The sequence below is a fragment of the Microcebus murinus genome, chromosome 23, assembly GCF_040939455.1.
Source record: "Microcebus murinus isolate Inina chromosome 23, M.murinus_Inina_mat1.0, whole genome shotgun sequence".
In the NCBI taxonomy this organism is placed as follows: domain Eukaryota; kingdom Metazoa; phylum Chordata; class Mammalia; order Primates; family Cheirogaleidae; genus Microcebus; species Microcebus murinus.
In genome coordinates, this window is record NC_134126.1 from 31,655,437 (window position 1) to 31,669,743 (window position 14,307).

The window sequence follows — 14,307 nt, forward strand, 5'->3', positions numbered from 1 at the left end:
CTGCCGGGAAATGAGTCACAGTGGGTTTGTTCCTGCTTTCACTCGAGGACCGATTGCTTTTCAGTATCGATTCTAACTGAGCGCACCGCCCAGAGTGACCTGACCAAGCAAATGCCACCGCCTTGCCCTGTCTGGCCTCCTCCCCCACACCTGGAATGGGAACCGTGTGGGCTTTGGACGTTGAGGAGCTCAGCCAGACCCCAAAATTGTGCTCAGAACTTCAGCCTGCTTGGAAAGCCCCAGTGAGAGAGGGAGACTCAGCCGGAGGAACTTGCGTGTCAAATCCAGAAAGCTCGCTTCTGCCTCGGAGGGGTGGGCTGCAGGGGCCTAGCTCAGCCCTCCACGCGGTTGGGGCCCCCACGGCCCAGTCCTTGGAAGGCCTCGTTGTTCTGGAAATAGGCTCATTGGAGGGGTTGCAGTGCCCTTCACCTTGGAGATCCCTGCCTGACGCTTTGGGGCTGGGCTTCTCTGCTCCAGCCCTTCTTGAAACCGTGCCCCACGGAATTTTGAGAACAACAGGAAGCAGATGCTTTAACGAGGCCTGTGTGCATGTCACCCAGATGAGCAGATGCAACAGTGGCCTGGACAGATCCCCCTCCTTGACTCTGGGAGTGGGCCCTGCACGCGCGTGAGACAGGAGCACGAGCGGAGCAGTAGGAAAGCGCCAGGCGACAGGTAGAAGAGCTGGAGGAGTCAAGGGAGAAGGCCAGCAGCCAGGGTGGGCGCCGGCTGGGAGCCCCCCAAGTGGGGTCCAGGGCCCCCTCACCTGGCGTCCCCTCTAGCTCCAGCACAGGGCGTGGCCGGGGGTGCTGCTGGGGGAAGGGTTTGGGCGCGGAGGACGGACGGATGGTCCCGCAAACACAGGTGGATCCTCCTGCTGTCCTGGGAGGGGCCACAGGAGCGGCCCGGATAGGAGACTTCGGGGCCCAAAGCGGGAATAGGCTGCCCTCTGCTGGCTGCTCGGGCGGGCCTCTGGGCGCCCCACCCTCCCCGCCCCCGCCACACTCGTCGTCCTGCTGGGGTTCTTGCAGGGCAGCCCCACAGAGGGGAAGGGGCCTGGACGCGCCTCCTGGGGGTGAGACCGGGGAGAGGCGGCGGGGCTGGAAGCCACGTGCGCTGGGCCGGGACGCACCCTCTGGGCCCAGGCGGGTGGGGCGGGCGGGGTGCACCGGGGAAGGGGGGTCCGCTGGCCGGGAGCGGGGCGGGCACCCGCAGGCGCGGCGCTCGCCAGGAGACACCAGGGGGTGCTGTGGGGCCGGGGCAAAGGCAGGCGCGTCCCAGCCCTCCACGCCCGGTGCGCCCGAGGACCCTTAGCTCCTGCGCGCCGCACGCTCTTCCCTGACGCTGGCTTCTCCGGGGAGGATTTGCGCGCACGGCCCTGTGCTATACCCGACCGCGGACTCGACCGACAGGTGAGCAAGGATATTTATGTCCGTTCAGTGTGTCTTTCCTCGTTTCTGGGATCTCTGAACAAGGTGTCCAGGGCGTCCCCAGGAGAGTGCGTTTGGTGGGAGTGTGCCCAGTTGCAGGAGCGGCTGTGCCCTGGGCCTTTAGGGTGTGGCGGGGAAGAGCTGACCCTTCCGCTGGGAGGCAGGCCCAGCCCCCTCGGGCTGCCCTCCGGCAACCTGTTTGGGCCACCTGAGAGGCCGCGGAGGGCCAGGGAGACCGGAGGGAGGCAGGTAGACTGGCGGAGCGAGGACAGAGCTCCTCCGGGGAGTTGCTGTTAGGTGTGGGAGTGATCTCCGAATCGAGGGCACGGAAATTCTTTGAGGGGCAGAAACCCAGCGAGGCACGGTCCCCACACCCAGCTCAGGTGAGTGCGGCGGAGGCAGGTGGGGCGGAGTGAGCAGCTCTCTAGACTACCGGAGACTCCGGCCCCGCCCCGCCCCCAACCGCCCCCGAACTGTGAGAGTCGGAGAAGGAAGCCTTTTAAAGTGGATTTCCAGCCCCACCCCTGGAGATTCGGATTCTGTCGGCGCGGGTGGGGCCTGGGAATCTGCATTTGAAAGGCTCCTCCTGTGATTCGCGCGGCCAATGGGCCAGGCTTGAGAACCTGCGGGCTGGTGCAGCCTCCCAGCCCGGCCGCAGCCTCCCAGCCCTGCCGCTACCCGCCCTTGCGGCAACCGCTTAGCTCAGCGCCCCGCCCGGCAGCTGCCTCCCAACAGGTCTGGTGATAAGAGAGGACTTCCTGGAACTTCCTATTTCTGTCTCCTGGAGTCATCCGGAGCCGGTCTAAACCCTCTCTCGGCGCTGCAGAGATCTGAGGGGCGGCCCCAGGCCCCGCCTTCCCTGCACAAGCGTAGCCTGGCCTTTCAGTGGGCCCTGATGGGGCACGGGGAGCCCAGTGAGCTCAGTTCATCAGTCGAGGAGGAAAAGCGCAGTCAGGGCGTGCAGGCAGCTGGGTCCAGGTCCCATCCCTGAACTCTCTCTCTTTTTTTTAGACAGAGTCTGGCTTTATTGCCCCGGCTAGAGTGAGTGCCGTGGCGTCAGCCTAGCTCACAGCAACCTCAAACTCCTGGGCTCAAGCCATCCTCCTGCCTCAGCCTCCCAAGTAGCTGGGACTACAGACATGCACCACCATGCCCAGTTAATTTTTTCTATATTTTTAGTTGGCCAATTAATTTCTTTCTATTTTTAGTAGAGACGGGGTCTCACTCTTGCTCAGGCTGGTTCTGAGCTCCTGACCTTGAGTGAACCTCCCGCCTCGGCCTCCCAGAGTGCCAGGATTACAGGCGTGAGCCACCTCGCCAGGCCCATGCACTCTATTCTTAAGAAGAAACTGCCACATACTGGGGGCATGAGGAGTGGTGCCAGAACAGTAAGTCAGGACCATAGCTAACATTTATCGAGCACATGCGCTATCCCTGGCACCAGCCTAGATGCTGTCCTATTTGATTGTCACATGACCACTAGGAAGTGGTTAGATTATCTGTTTATCATAGAAGAGGAAACAGATTCAGTGAATTTTTAAGTGACTTAAAGTCCCTGGTGAGTGGTGGAGCCAGGATTGGAACCAGCTATGTGACTTTGGGCCATCCACCTCCCCTCTGGGTGTCAGCTCCTCATTTGTGAAATGAAGACGTTGCCCTAAATTAGTTCCAGGGAAGTGCTTCTCAAGGTTTAATGTGCATATGAATCTCCCCAGGATCTTGTTAAAATGCAGATTCTGGTTCAGTAGTTTTGGGTGTGGCCCAAGACAGGCATCTCGCACAAGCTCCCAGGGGAAGGTGCTGCTGCCACTTCTCCGGGGCCCCACCTGTGCAGCTGGGCTCCAGGGGACCCGCCCAGCTCTGATGTTCTGAGTTTATGGGCCTAGGAAGACTCGCCCCAAAGGCCATGGAAATTCAGGAAGCAGACCCGTCATGAACAAAGCCCTTAGTGGGCATTTTTCATGCCTGGACAAATCCTCGGTGACTTTTCTGAAGCACCTGCCCCTGAGCCTTCCGCATTTCCACGCCGTTGACCTCAGCCTGACTCTTCCCGAGAGTTCAAGGGCTTGGTCCTGGGCCAAGGGGGATTTTTGCTCCCTACTGGAGGAGGGAGAGGAGCCTTTGTGGTCCTGCCTCCTGGGCGCCACCCACCAGTCCCATGGCAACCGCGCTGTCTGGTCCTTTAGCTACTCCTCATCTTCCGGGCTCATGGCAAGGTTACGTTTCTCCTCCTTCCTTGAATTGAGATGTGGCCATGTGGCTTGCTCTGGCCTCTAATTGAGACCAGGAGTGACTCACCCCTTTTCTCTGTTGTGGAGAGGGTGGAAGTGATGTCAAGATGGAACTGCCATCAGCCTGGATCTGTGTGTACCCCACTGAGCAGAGCCTCCCCTGCCAGCCCAAGTAGGACATCTGGTGCGTGGGACAACTTTGCCGTGTTCAGCTATTAGGTTTGGGGGGAGTCCGTTGGTGCAGAATAACCTGGCCCATCTCGACTAGTACGCATGCCAACATCAGCAGTGACGTGGGGATAGCACCTTGAACAGGCCACGTCCAGTACTGGGAGACCATGTTTCTGCAAAGTCAGCGCTGTGGCCTGTCAAAGATCTAGTACTCACCTCTGGGACCTTCTCAGCAGGAGGAAACATCTTCTTGCCAAAGGTAGGAGGGGATTCCCAGAGGATGTGAACTCCACCGCCCCCCCGTTTTGCCAGTCCCTATTAAGAAGAGAACTCCGACTCAGCAATTTGCCTAGAGCCTCGCCCAGGGCTTAGCTCACAGCTACCTAATTCACACACAGTAGGACTTACTCCAAAGTTCCTTCCCTTGAATCTCCCCATAGATCACATCTAAGAACGTGCTGGGAGCCTCCCTCTCCTCCCTCTGCCCCTCACATGTCCCTCTGCCTTGAGCTACCTGTTCTTCACTTCCCCTCGGCCCCACTCCCAGGCTGGACAGCTCAGAGCCTCCTCCTCTGCCTGATCTCAACAAGGACACTGCAGAGAAACTTCCCTGTTGTCACAGTAACACTCAGGAAGAATAATCTTCATACACTCTCACCATGAAGCATTTGCAAATCAGAGGCAAGCAGGAAAAGACTCAGCCATAATCCCCTCCTCTCAGTGAGAAGGAACTGCTGTTGCCACTGTTACCTGTGGACACACTGTTCCTTGCGTTCCTGCTCCCCTATGCATTCTCCCTCCCTCCCCCTGCAATTTTAGAGAGAGTCTACAAATGTCTGTTCTTTAGGGGAAAAGGGAAGAGCCAACCACAAATGCAGAAGATGTCAGAACTAGAAGGGGACTTATCCCCTCATCCTCCAACCAACCCCCTCCCATTGCCAATGAGAACCCTGCTTTGTACTGGTCCGGCTGCAAACATGTGAAAAGTGTAGACAAATATCTGGCAAGACCCCCAGCAACCTAAGTGATTGTTGTCTCTGGGGCTGGAGGGACAAGAAGGGTGTGGAGTTCTGCTTGCATTTGAAGCACATTATTATTAAAAGGAAAGAGAAGCTATGGAACAGAAAGCAATCGCTGTGTCAGGGTTGCACAGCTATTACTGGCCGGTTGGTTAAGGACACTAGTTAGTTCCTTGGGCATCAGTCAGACTCCTTCTGGTATCCTTGCCCCTCGACCCCAGCGTCCCCAAGGAAGAGTGTCATTCCAGGGCAGCCCCTTTGCTCCTACCACATGGGCACCCAGATGCCAAGATGGCATGGGGAAAGGGAAAATCCTGCAGGCCCCAACCTGACCCCCGAGCCCACAAGTCCAATCTCAGACCCAAGCTGGGATCAAATGCCTTCAAGCCCAGACTCAGCCCCATCGGAGAAGGGCAGTGGGCGCTCTCAAGACGAAAGGGATCCCTGGTGAATCAGGAAAGTTATTGGGCTGGAAAGTGATTAAAGGGCTGAGCATGGGAGGGAATTTCCACCGAACACGCCAGGCCCGGGAGCAAGCCTGGGCGGGTCGGCTGCAGGGTGCTGCCCACTGAGTTCTGTTGCAATGGTGCCCATAAAACCTAAGTCATTAGAGACTTCAAACCCCGGCTGTTCCCCCCCCCCATGTTTCCCTTTAGAACAACAGAGATCCAAGGAAACCCCAAAGCTCTGGAACAAAGAGCTGTACATCAAAGGGGGTGAGCAGGTCAGGAGGAGTTGGAGGGAGAGGACAGCTGGGGGGTGGGTCTCCCTGCCCCCCGGGCCCCCAGGGAGAGGAGAGCAGGGGGGAACCTGTGGATTGGAGGGGGCGTGCAGAAGCCCAGAAAGCGGGGGGGGGGGGGGGGGCGGGGAGAAGCAGGGCTGTGGACCTATTTTCCTGCCCCATCCAGGTGAGGAGGAGATACCTGGCCTGACGAATCTAGGAATGTGGGGCAGGTTGAGGAGGGAGTAGCTACATTTTTTTCTCACCTATATAGAGAGTTCCCTGACACCCATAAACTAGCCAGGCTTTCTTGCAAATCTGTACTGAATTTGTAAGACAGAGCTAGACAGCCTGCATTCGACAGATGAGGAAACTAAGGTCAGAGAGGGGGACTGACTGTCCGAGGCAACACCAAGTGTCACAGCTGCGGCCATAGCGCGCGTGGCCTGTCTCGGAGCTGAGTGCGCCTTCCCCAGTACCACCGGCTCTCACGCATGTGCATCAGAGTCACCCGGAGGGCTTGTGAAGCATGGATCGCTGGGACCCAAACCCAGAGTTTCTGACTTGGTAGGTCTGGAGTAGAGCCTAGAATCTGCATTTCCAACAAGTTTCCGCCTGGGCAATACCGACACCACCCTTTGAGAACCACTGCTCTAGACCCTTGCTATCTAAGGTGCGTAACACAGACTAGCAGCATCAGCGTTACACGAAAGCTTCTAGAACTGCAGAATCTCAGCTCCTATCCCAGACCTGCTGGATTAGAATATGCATTTATAAGATCCCCAGGTGATTTGTTTGCACGTTGCCAGGGGACAATGGGGAGCCAGCCCCTTTTCTACAAGGTTTCCCAAGGTTGGGGAACGGGCAGAGCACTGCAGGGGCAAGAGGGCCTGCTCTGCTCTGGTGTTCTCCCCTACACTGGGGGCTCCCCAGCGCCCGCCCTGGAGAACCCCGGGAATGCCCTGACTCCAGCAACAATCATGCAAGCCTCTACCTCAACCCCTGGTTTCACGCCAGCCCCTGCATTTGAAATTTTATTTTAAAAGTATGTGTAATATGTGTGTGTTTATTTTATTTAAAACGTGTAAGACATGAGTATGACATCCAAACCACACGGAAGCATGCTCACCAAGTGACAAGCATCATCATGCTGTCCGGCCACATCCTGGAGATCCCACAGGTAGCATATTGATCACTCCTTCCAGATAACCTGTACAACAGAGGCGGACTTTTATTCATGCGGGGTCATGCTATATACCACGTTACACTTCCTACACTGAAACAGATCCCCACGAAACAACACATCTCAGACATCTCTCTCTATTAAGACCCGCAGATCTGTTTGATTATTTTTAATGGCTCTACTGCATGGACATTTATGTACTGTGCATTGAATTAGATTTTTAAGGGAAGCAATGCATGCACAGGATTAAAAAAAATCAAGCAATACAAAATGGTGAATAATGAAAAAATACAAGTCTCTATCTTCCTTCCCCATTTTTCCCCAGAGGAACCACTTTAATCATTTATTTTTGGTGTTAATTAATAGACTTAATTCTTGTAACAGTTTTAGACCTATAGAAAAGTTCAGCAGATGGCACAGAGTTCCTGTATACCTCCCTCTGCCCCCCATATTTTCCCCATTATTAACATTTTGTATTAATATGGTATATTTGTTTCTATGAATGAACCAATATTGATACACATATTACTAATTAACATGCATAGTTTAAGCTCACTCTTGATATTGTACTCTTCTGTGGGCTTTGACAAATGCATAATGTCATGCATCTGCCACTGCAGTATCCTACGGGACAGTCTTACTGCCCTAAAAATCTCCCACAACTGCCCAGTGGTTTCCATTGTTTTAAATGATATACTTAGACCTGTTTTTATTAGTTCCTTAACTCTAGATTGCATTTGTTGGCTCCCGATAATGACAGAAGGGGAAACTATTGCATTACCCTCCCAATTTTTGTCAGGTACATTGCCATTTCATTTGTTCGTTCAACAATTTTTTATGGAGGGCCTGCTGTGAACTAGGCAACATTCCAGCTGCCGGGGCCACAGGGGCGAAGGAAACAGATAAGACTCCCTGCTGGCACCGCGCCTGCATTCTAGGAGAGGAGCTGAGCCATGAATAAGAGAACTACGGAGCTGAGGATGCTAACATGTGCTGGAGAGAAAGCCACGCGGGGAGCAGGTACGGTGAGAAGTCATGTCTGAACAAAGGGCTGAGTGAGGTGAAGAACCACAGGGCAGTCCTGGGGAGAATGTTCTAGACAGTGAGAAGAGAAAGTGCACAGCCCCTGAGGAAGGTTTGTGGGATTCCAGGGATGGTGAGGGTTAGGGCTGGAGCCAGGGGAGGGAGGGGCGAGTTCGGGAGGTGAGGTCAGAAAGTGAAGGGCCTATCTGGGGGTGGGGTGGCTTGCAGGTGGCCTCCCTGACTTTGGCTTTACTCAGAGCGAAATGAGAGGGCTCTGGTGGATTTGGAGAAGAGGAGCGACGTCATCTTCAGTTTTAAAATTTCTACGGTGTTAATGTACATTCTATTTTGTTAATAAAATGATCATCAATGCTTTAGATTGAGTCTAACAATTTATGAGCCGTACGTAGAATTCATGGGAATAAGTATTGCAAGAAACAGAAGCTGTTACTTTTTGCATCTCTCTGGGTGCCATTCTTGCCTCCGGCCCACCTTATTTCCACTTCTCCTTCCACCTTGTCCTGGGCAGCCCCCAGAGTGGGTCCTGCTCCCCACGCGGCGTCCTCCTCCCCATCCAACGTGGGGTGGCTCAGGCCGAGCTAGAACCATTCCCAGTATACTCTTTCCTGGGGCTGTTTTGCAATCCGGCCTGTTCCAGCTGGACTCGGATCGGATCGACTGACAGTGCATATCAGCTTCCCTGTGGGGCCGGCAGAGGAGGAGCCAGCTCTGGGCTGCTACCAGGGGGACATTCTGTCCATCACTGGATCAACAAGTCATTAAGAATTGAGTATCTGTGGGGCCGACGTTGCCTCGGCCGAGTGCCCCGGAAGGCCGAGTGGGAGCTTCTGTCCCTGGGGAGGTAGGGGGACACCCCACCAGGGAGGGAGCACCAGCACCAGCCCCCTCTGCACCCTCTCCCCCTGGCTCTTGAGCACTTCTTTATTCTTCTCATGGCCCACATAACCCAACCTGGGCCCGAGCCTCTCCCAGACGGGGCTACCAGGAAAGATGCCAGTTCTGGGGGAAGATCCAGAATGAGTCATCTCCCCTCGCCCCAGGAGGTCATGAGACTGGAAGACAGGACTCCAGGTTTCCAGGACCTACCCAGGCCACCGGGAAGAAGTGCTGCTGAGAGTTGGATGTTTCATTGGCGAAGATCCTTCTAGCAGTAGAGTATGCCCCGCTGAATTCCCTCCTCCCTCTTTGCCTACTCGCTCTTGCTATCCGCAGTGCATTCCTGTTTTGCCCTTCTCCTGCGTCCAAATGCCCGGCATGCCTCCACTCAGTAAGCTGAAGAGAAAAGAGTAGGTGGCTGGGCCATTTCTAAAGGGAACTGTTTATGTTCAGGTGCTTACGCAGAGGTGTTGTTGGAATCATCAAAAGATCCTGGGCCCTGTTAGCCACCCCACATGCTCATCCTGGCTTTGCCATTCACAAAGCTGTGTGACCTCACTGAGGTTGCTTGGCCTCTCTGAGTCTCATTTTTCTCAATAATAATACTGATCTGGGCCAGGCACGGTGGCTCACGCCTGTAATCCTAGCACTCTGGGAGGCAGAGGCGGGCAGATTGCTCAAGGTCAGGAGTTCGAAACCAGCCTGAGCAAGAACGAGACCCCGTCTTTAAATAGAAAGAAATTAATTGGCTAACTAATATATAGAGAAAAAATTAGCTGGGCATGGTGGCACATGCCTGTAGTCCCAGCTACTTGGGAGGCTGAGGCAGCAGGATCGCTTGAGCCCAGGAGTTTGAGGTTGTGAGCTCGGCTGACTCCACGGCACTCACTCTAGCCTGGGCAACAAAGTGAGAAAAAAAAACAAAAAAAAACCACTGATCTGTCATAAGAATCTAAAACATGTGAGAGGGCTCTGTAAACTTCAAAAGTGCATACAGTTGTGAATTAACGTGGAACTGGGGATAGCACCAGCGGGTCCCAGGCCCCGTGGGGGAAGGGCGGAACTGATTAAACAGAGTCAGGGGCAGAGCCTGGTCTAGAGCCCTGTGTCCTCAGGGAGAGAAGTTGGGATCATGGCAGGACTGTGCCAGGTTGGTGCACTCGGGACACTCCTATGGAGCCACGGGAGGGCATGACTGGCAGACAGGCTGAGGCCTTGGGGTGGCCTTGCGCAGGGCTGTGGCCACCTCCAGCTGCCTCCACCGCTGCCCCCTGGGCCTCAGGGACACCTGTCTTGTCTACCTTTCCTCTCTTATGGCAGTGTCCGCTCCCTGTCCCGGAGGGGCGCCCTGGGAGTCAGGAGCCGCGCGGTGAGCGTGTGAGCGGAGGACGACTACCGATGGGAAACCGACGGCTCCGTCCTGCCCCCTGCCTCGTGGGCTGGGGGGCGGGGAGGAAAAGGCACCCTTCCCCCACACCTGGGCCATCCCTGTGCCCGTTAGGTTGTGCTCGTTGGGCAGGAGGATGGAAACACAAAGTGTCCGTACAGAGAGGTCTTATTACTGTCATTATTATGTATCATTATTCCCATAATAATCTATTATTAACATGTGGATGAATAGGCCTTGAAGAAACAATAGGCTTGGAGGAACTGACCAAATGGGCAGAATGGGACCTAGGAGAGCCAGTGCCTGGCCCAGCGCCAGCGTCCCTATCCTTCCCTAAAGACAAGAAAGCTGGGGAAAGGGAATAAGGACACCCCCCCGCCCCCCGCCCCGCCGTCCCCCGCAAGCAGTGCGGTCTAGGAGATGCGCCTCCTCTTTCCTCCCCATTTCTCCCCCTTCGTCCAAGCAGCGGCCGGCCGGCCAGCGGGCTCGGGCTGTGGGGCCGCAGCGCCGCTGTCCGCTCGGCCTTCCCCGCCCCGCGCCCCGCGCCGCCAGTGAGCGCCCGCGCCCCGCCGCGGCCCCGCCCCCGGGCCCTGGCGAGAGGGCGGCGGCGCCGAGGGAGGGAGGGCCGGCCGGGGCAGGAATGCGCGGCGGCGGGCGGGCGGCGCAGGCAGCGAGCGGCGGGACATGTAAGGGCACATCCCGCAAGCGGCTGCCCAGCGCACACGGGGCGCAGGAGCGCAGGGGCGCGGGCGGGCGGGCGGCGCGGAGGCAGCGGGCAGAGGCGGTGCGGGCCGAAGCGGAGCGGCGGGCGCGGAGCGGGCAGGGCCACCAGCGCGCACCGCCCGGGCAGCGGTGTCCCGAGGGCCGCGGCGCGCGCGCACGGGGCAGTGCGGGCTCGGGCGGGCCGGGCGCTCAGCCAGCGGCCCCGGGCGCCAGAATCCCGCGCGGCGGGGCCGGGAGGGGCACCGCGCCCTCCGCAGCCTGCAGCTGTCTCGGACCCGCGGGGCGCCCATGACGGCCGCGGCGACCGTGCTCAAGGAGGGCGTGCTGGAGAAGCGCAGCGGCGGGCTGCTGCAGCTGTGGAAGCGGAAGCGCTGCGTGCTCACCGAGCGCGGGCTGCAGCTCTTCGAGGCCAAGGGCACGGGCGGCCGGCCCAAGGAGCTCAGCTTCGCGCGCATCAAGGCCGTGGAGTGCGTGGAGAGCACCGGGCGCCACATCTACTTCACGCTGGTGACCGAGGGCGGTGGCGAGATCGACTTCCGCTGCCCCCTGGAAGACCCGGGCTGGAACGCCCAGATCACCCTGGGCCTGGTCAAGTTCAAGAACCAGCAGGCCATCCAGACAGTGCGGGCCCGGCAGAGCCTGGGGACCGGGACCCTCGTGTCCTAAAGCGCCAGGCGCACCATCGTACCTTCTTCATGCTTCTCACCACCGCGGTGCCCAGAGGTCATGCCAGGTAAGACCCCAGGGACTGCGCCCTCGCTTTCTCCTTCCTTCCCTTCACCTCTTTCCCCTACTGAGGGAGGGAACAGCATTCCACTTCACAGCGGGACAGTCCTAGGGAGGGTTCCTGTGGCCATCAGAGACTAGGCACCCAGGAGTCTGAGCATGGGGGGACGGGGCCAGTGGCCTACTGAGCAGAGCTGGACCTTCCCCTGGGCCGCCAGGCAGGAGGGTCCTGAATGCGACCCAGGTGTCTGAGAGGAAGAGGGGAGCCCTGGAAGGGGAGCCCAGGGTTGGGATGGGCCTTGCCACGAGAGGGTTCAGCCCTGACTCAGCTGGAAGGAGGCTGGCCTGCACCCCCGCCCCAGCTGCTGGGCCCCCGCCCCAACCCAGGGCAGCTCCTGGGGGAGAACCAAGGCTGGAGATGAATGGCGGAGACCGACCCTCCTTCCTCTAGCATGAACGCTTGCCTTAGAGTTTGAACATGGCATTGATGCAGAAAGACAGTATCCCTGTTGGCAAAGGAGTCACCAGAGGGCTGGGGACAGAGCCAAGGAGCCCCAGCACCCAAGGCGGGGCCTCAGTGGGAGGGCTTGGCCCGACTGGGCCTGAGGCCTCCAGCTCCCCATTCTTTTTATTTTCCTTTTAAAATTATTATTTAATTTTTGTTTCCACATAGCCTAGGTGTGCAGTGTGACTACCCGTTCTTGCCAGTGGGTTTTGGGCCCTGGGGCCGGGCTGCTGGGAGAGCAGGGGGCGGGCTGGGCCAGGAGTGCAGTCAAGGCCTGGCTGGGTTGAAGGAGAAGCCGGAGGAGGGGACGGGGCACTGAGGCAGGGGCAGGATGGCGCTGCGAGTTGTTGTTTGTGATGTCCTAATCCTCTGTGAGCAGTAGGGCAGGGGTGGGGGTGGATTTGTGGTCAGGAAGGCCCAGGGGAGGGACAGGAATAGAACCTAGAAACCCTGGCTCCCAGCCCTGTGCCCTCTTCCCCAGATGCCATTTGCTCCCCGTGGGAACTAGGAGCGGGCGGAGGAGGGAGTGGTACCACTCTCGTCTTAATTCCTACACCCCCCTCGCCCCAGAACCACCTCCCACGGCACTGCCACCGCCTGCAGGCATCTTCTCCGCTTCCACAAGTGGGGAGTCCAGTGAGGGGGGGCCCAGTTAGCGCCCCCTTTCATCCTCGGGTCCACCCCCTCCCGCGGGGCAGTGAGGGCTGGCTGGGAGGCGGCGCCAGGCAGACCCCTGTGCTGAGGATCGAACCACGTGGATCCCGCAGGCCTTGGGGGGCTGGGAGGACGCAGCGCCCACTGAGCACAGAGTGCACAAATGCTTCCTGCTGGGCCGGTCCCCATGTGGGGAAGGCTGGGACGCCAGCAGGTCCCTTTCCCCAGTGCCGCCTTCCGTAACTGCCGTTCTTTCTCGCCAGCTCCCCTGCCCTCTTTGGCTGGAGGGGACGTGACTGCGCCTCACGTGGCGAGGCGGAGGCTGTGGACGCGCGGAGGAGGCGCTGGAGCTGAGGGCAGGGACAGGCCCGGGAGGAGGGCAGAAGGCTGCGAGGGGCTGAGGATGAAGATTCAGCCCTTGGACGTCTCCAACTCTCAAGACAGACCTCGCTCAGGGGCCTCTGGCCGCAGGCCTGGCCTCACAGAGCATGAGGGAGAGCTGGCCTCAAAGCGCCCTCCCTGCCGGGGTCCTGCCATCTGTCCCCCAGACTGCTGCGCGCCCCCGGCTTTGAGCCACGCCTGGAGGAGGCCGGTCCTCTATGGGGGCACACGAGGAGGCCAGCCTGGTGCCCAGAGGGGGCCTATCCTGGGACGGCTTCTGGACTCACCTCCGGGAGAGGGGACTGCTGGGCCTGAGGCCCATACTTGGGGGTCTCCTGCTGCTTAGGTCCTTTGGGGACCCCCACCCATCCAGGCCTTTTCTTTGCACACTTTACCCCCACTCTACCCATCTTCCCCCCACTGCAGTGCTAGGCCTGGAAGTGGTGGGGGTGGGGTGGGTCTGACCATTACCATTTCATGTCTGTCCCAAAATGAAGTTGCCCCGCAAAGGGCAGTAACCGCGCTGTCTGGTCTGCCGAGTGAGATTCTTTGCCCACAGAGACCCATGCCCTGGGGCGTCTCTCTCCCCACCGCCACCTTCCCAATCCACAGCCCATTCCTGAAATCTCCGGTCTGGGCGGGCGGGGACATCACAGCCCCAGTAGGTTACAGCCTCAGTAGTTCCAGGAAGGAGGGGCCTTTGGGCCTGGACCAGGGGGCGTCACACGGCCAGCTCAGTCCCTATAGATGCCTCTTCTACGGGAGGTCACCCTGCCTGTGCTACCGTGGGAGGAGGCTCAGCTTTCTGGACAGGGCTGGTCTCCCTGTCACTTACACACTCAGGCCAGTATTCCTTACTGGTTGGTTTGAAAGGAATAATTTCAACACAGGGGAAACTGAGGCACAGAGAAATGGCTGCCCTGACTTATACAGCAACCGTGGGTCAGGCAGCCCCTGAGAGCTTTCCACGTGTTGAGCAGTCCGCTCTGCCGTCCTTCTGCTCCGTCCTCCACACACGCATGACCTTCCGTGTGTGGAGCAGCGGCCCTTCACAGTGACCCTGAGCAAAGAGGCCGAGTGGCCCCCCTCGGGAATTTGGGGTCCCTTTAATCACGTCTTTGTGCTCCCAGCCTGCTTAGTTCCCCTTCAGGTTGTTCTTGCCTTCCCGTCAAAGCTTCTCCGTCCCATGTCCCAGTCTCTCCGGGCCCACGGGGGCCTCTCGTGCATCCGACACGTGAACCGCACCTCCCAGTGGG

General features: G+C 58.3%; 1 protein-coding gene and 1 long non-coding RNA gene across 2 annotated transcripts; one reads left to right on the forward strand and one right to left on the reverse strand.

Annotated features, from left to right (window-relative positions):
* Positions 1 to 6,624: 6,624 nt before the first annotated feature.
* Positions 6,625 to 11,257, reverse strand: LOC142863856 (uncharacterized). Its single transcript, XR_012914491.1, has 3 exons — positions 11,169 to 11,257; positions 8,886 to 9,071; positions 6,625 to 6,782 (listed from the first exon to the last, which is right to left on the reverse strand). It is a non-coding gene; the product is annotated as an uncharacterized LOC142863856 (long non-coding RNA).
* On the forward strand, positions 10,700 to 13,575 carry PHLDA3 (pleckstrin homology like domain family A member 3). The gene is made up of 2 exons (XM_012744389.3): positions 10,700 to 11,518; positions 12,934 to 13,575. The coding sequence occupies exon 1, from the start codon at positions 11,074 to 11,076 to the stop codon at positions 11,449 to 11,451; it is 378 nt and encodes a 125-aa protein (XP_012599843.1). The 5' UTR covers positions 10,700 to 11,073; the 3' UTR covers positions 11,452 to 11,518; positions 12,934 to 13,575.
* Positions 13,576 to 14,307: the final 732 nt, after the last annotated feature.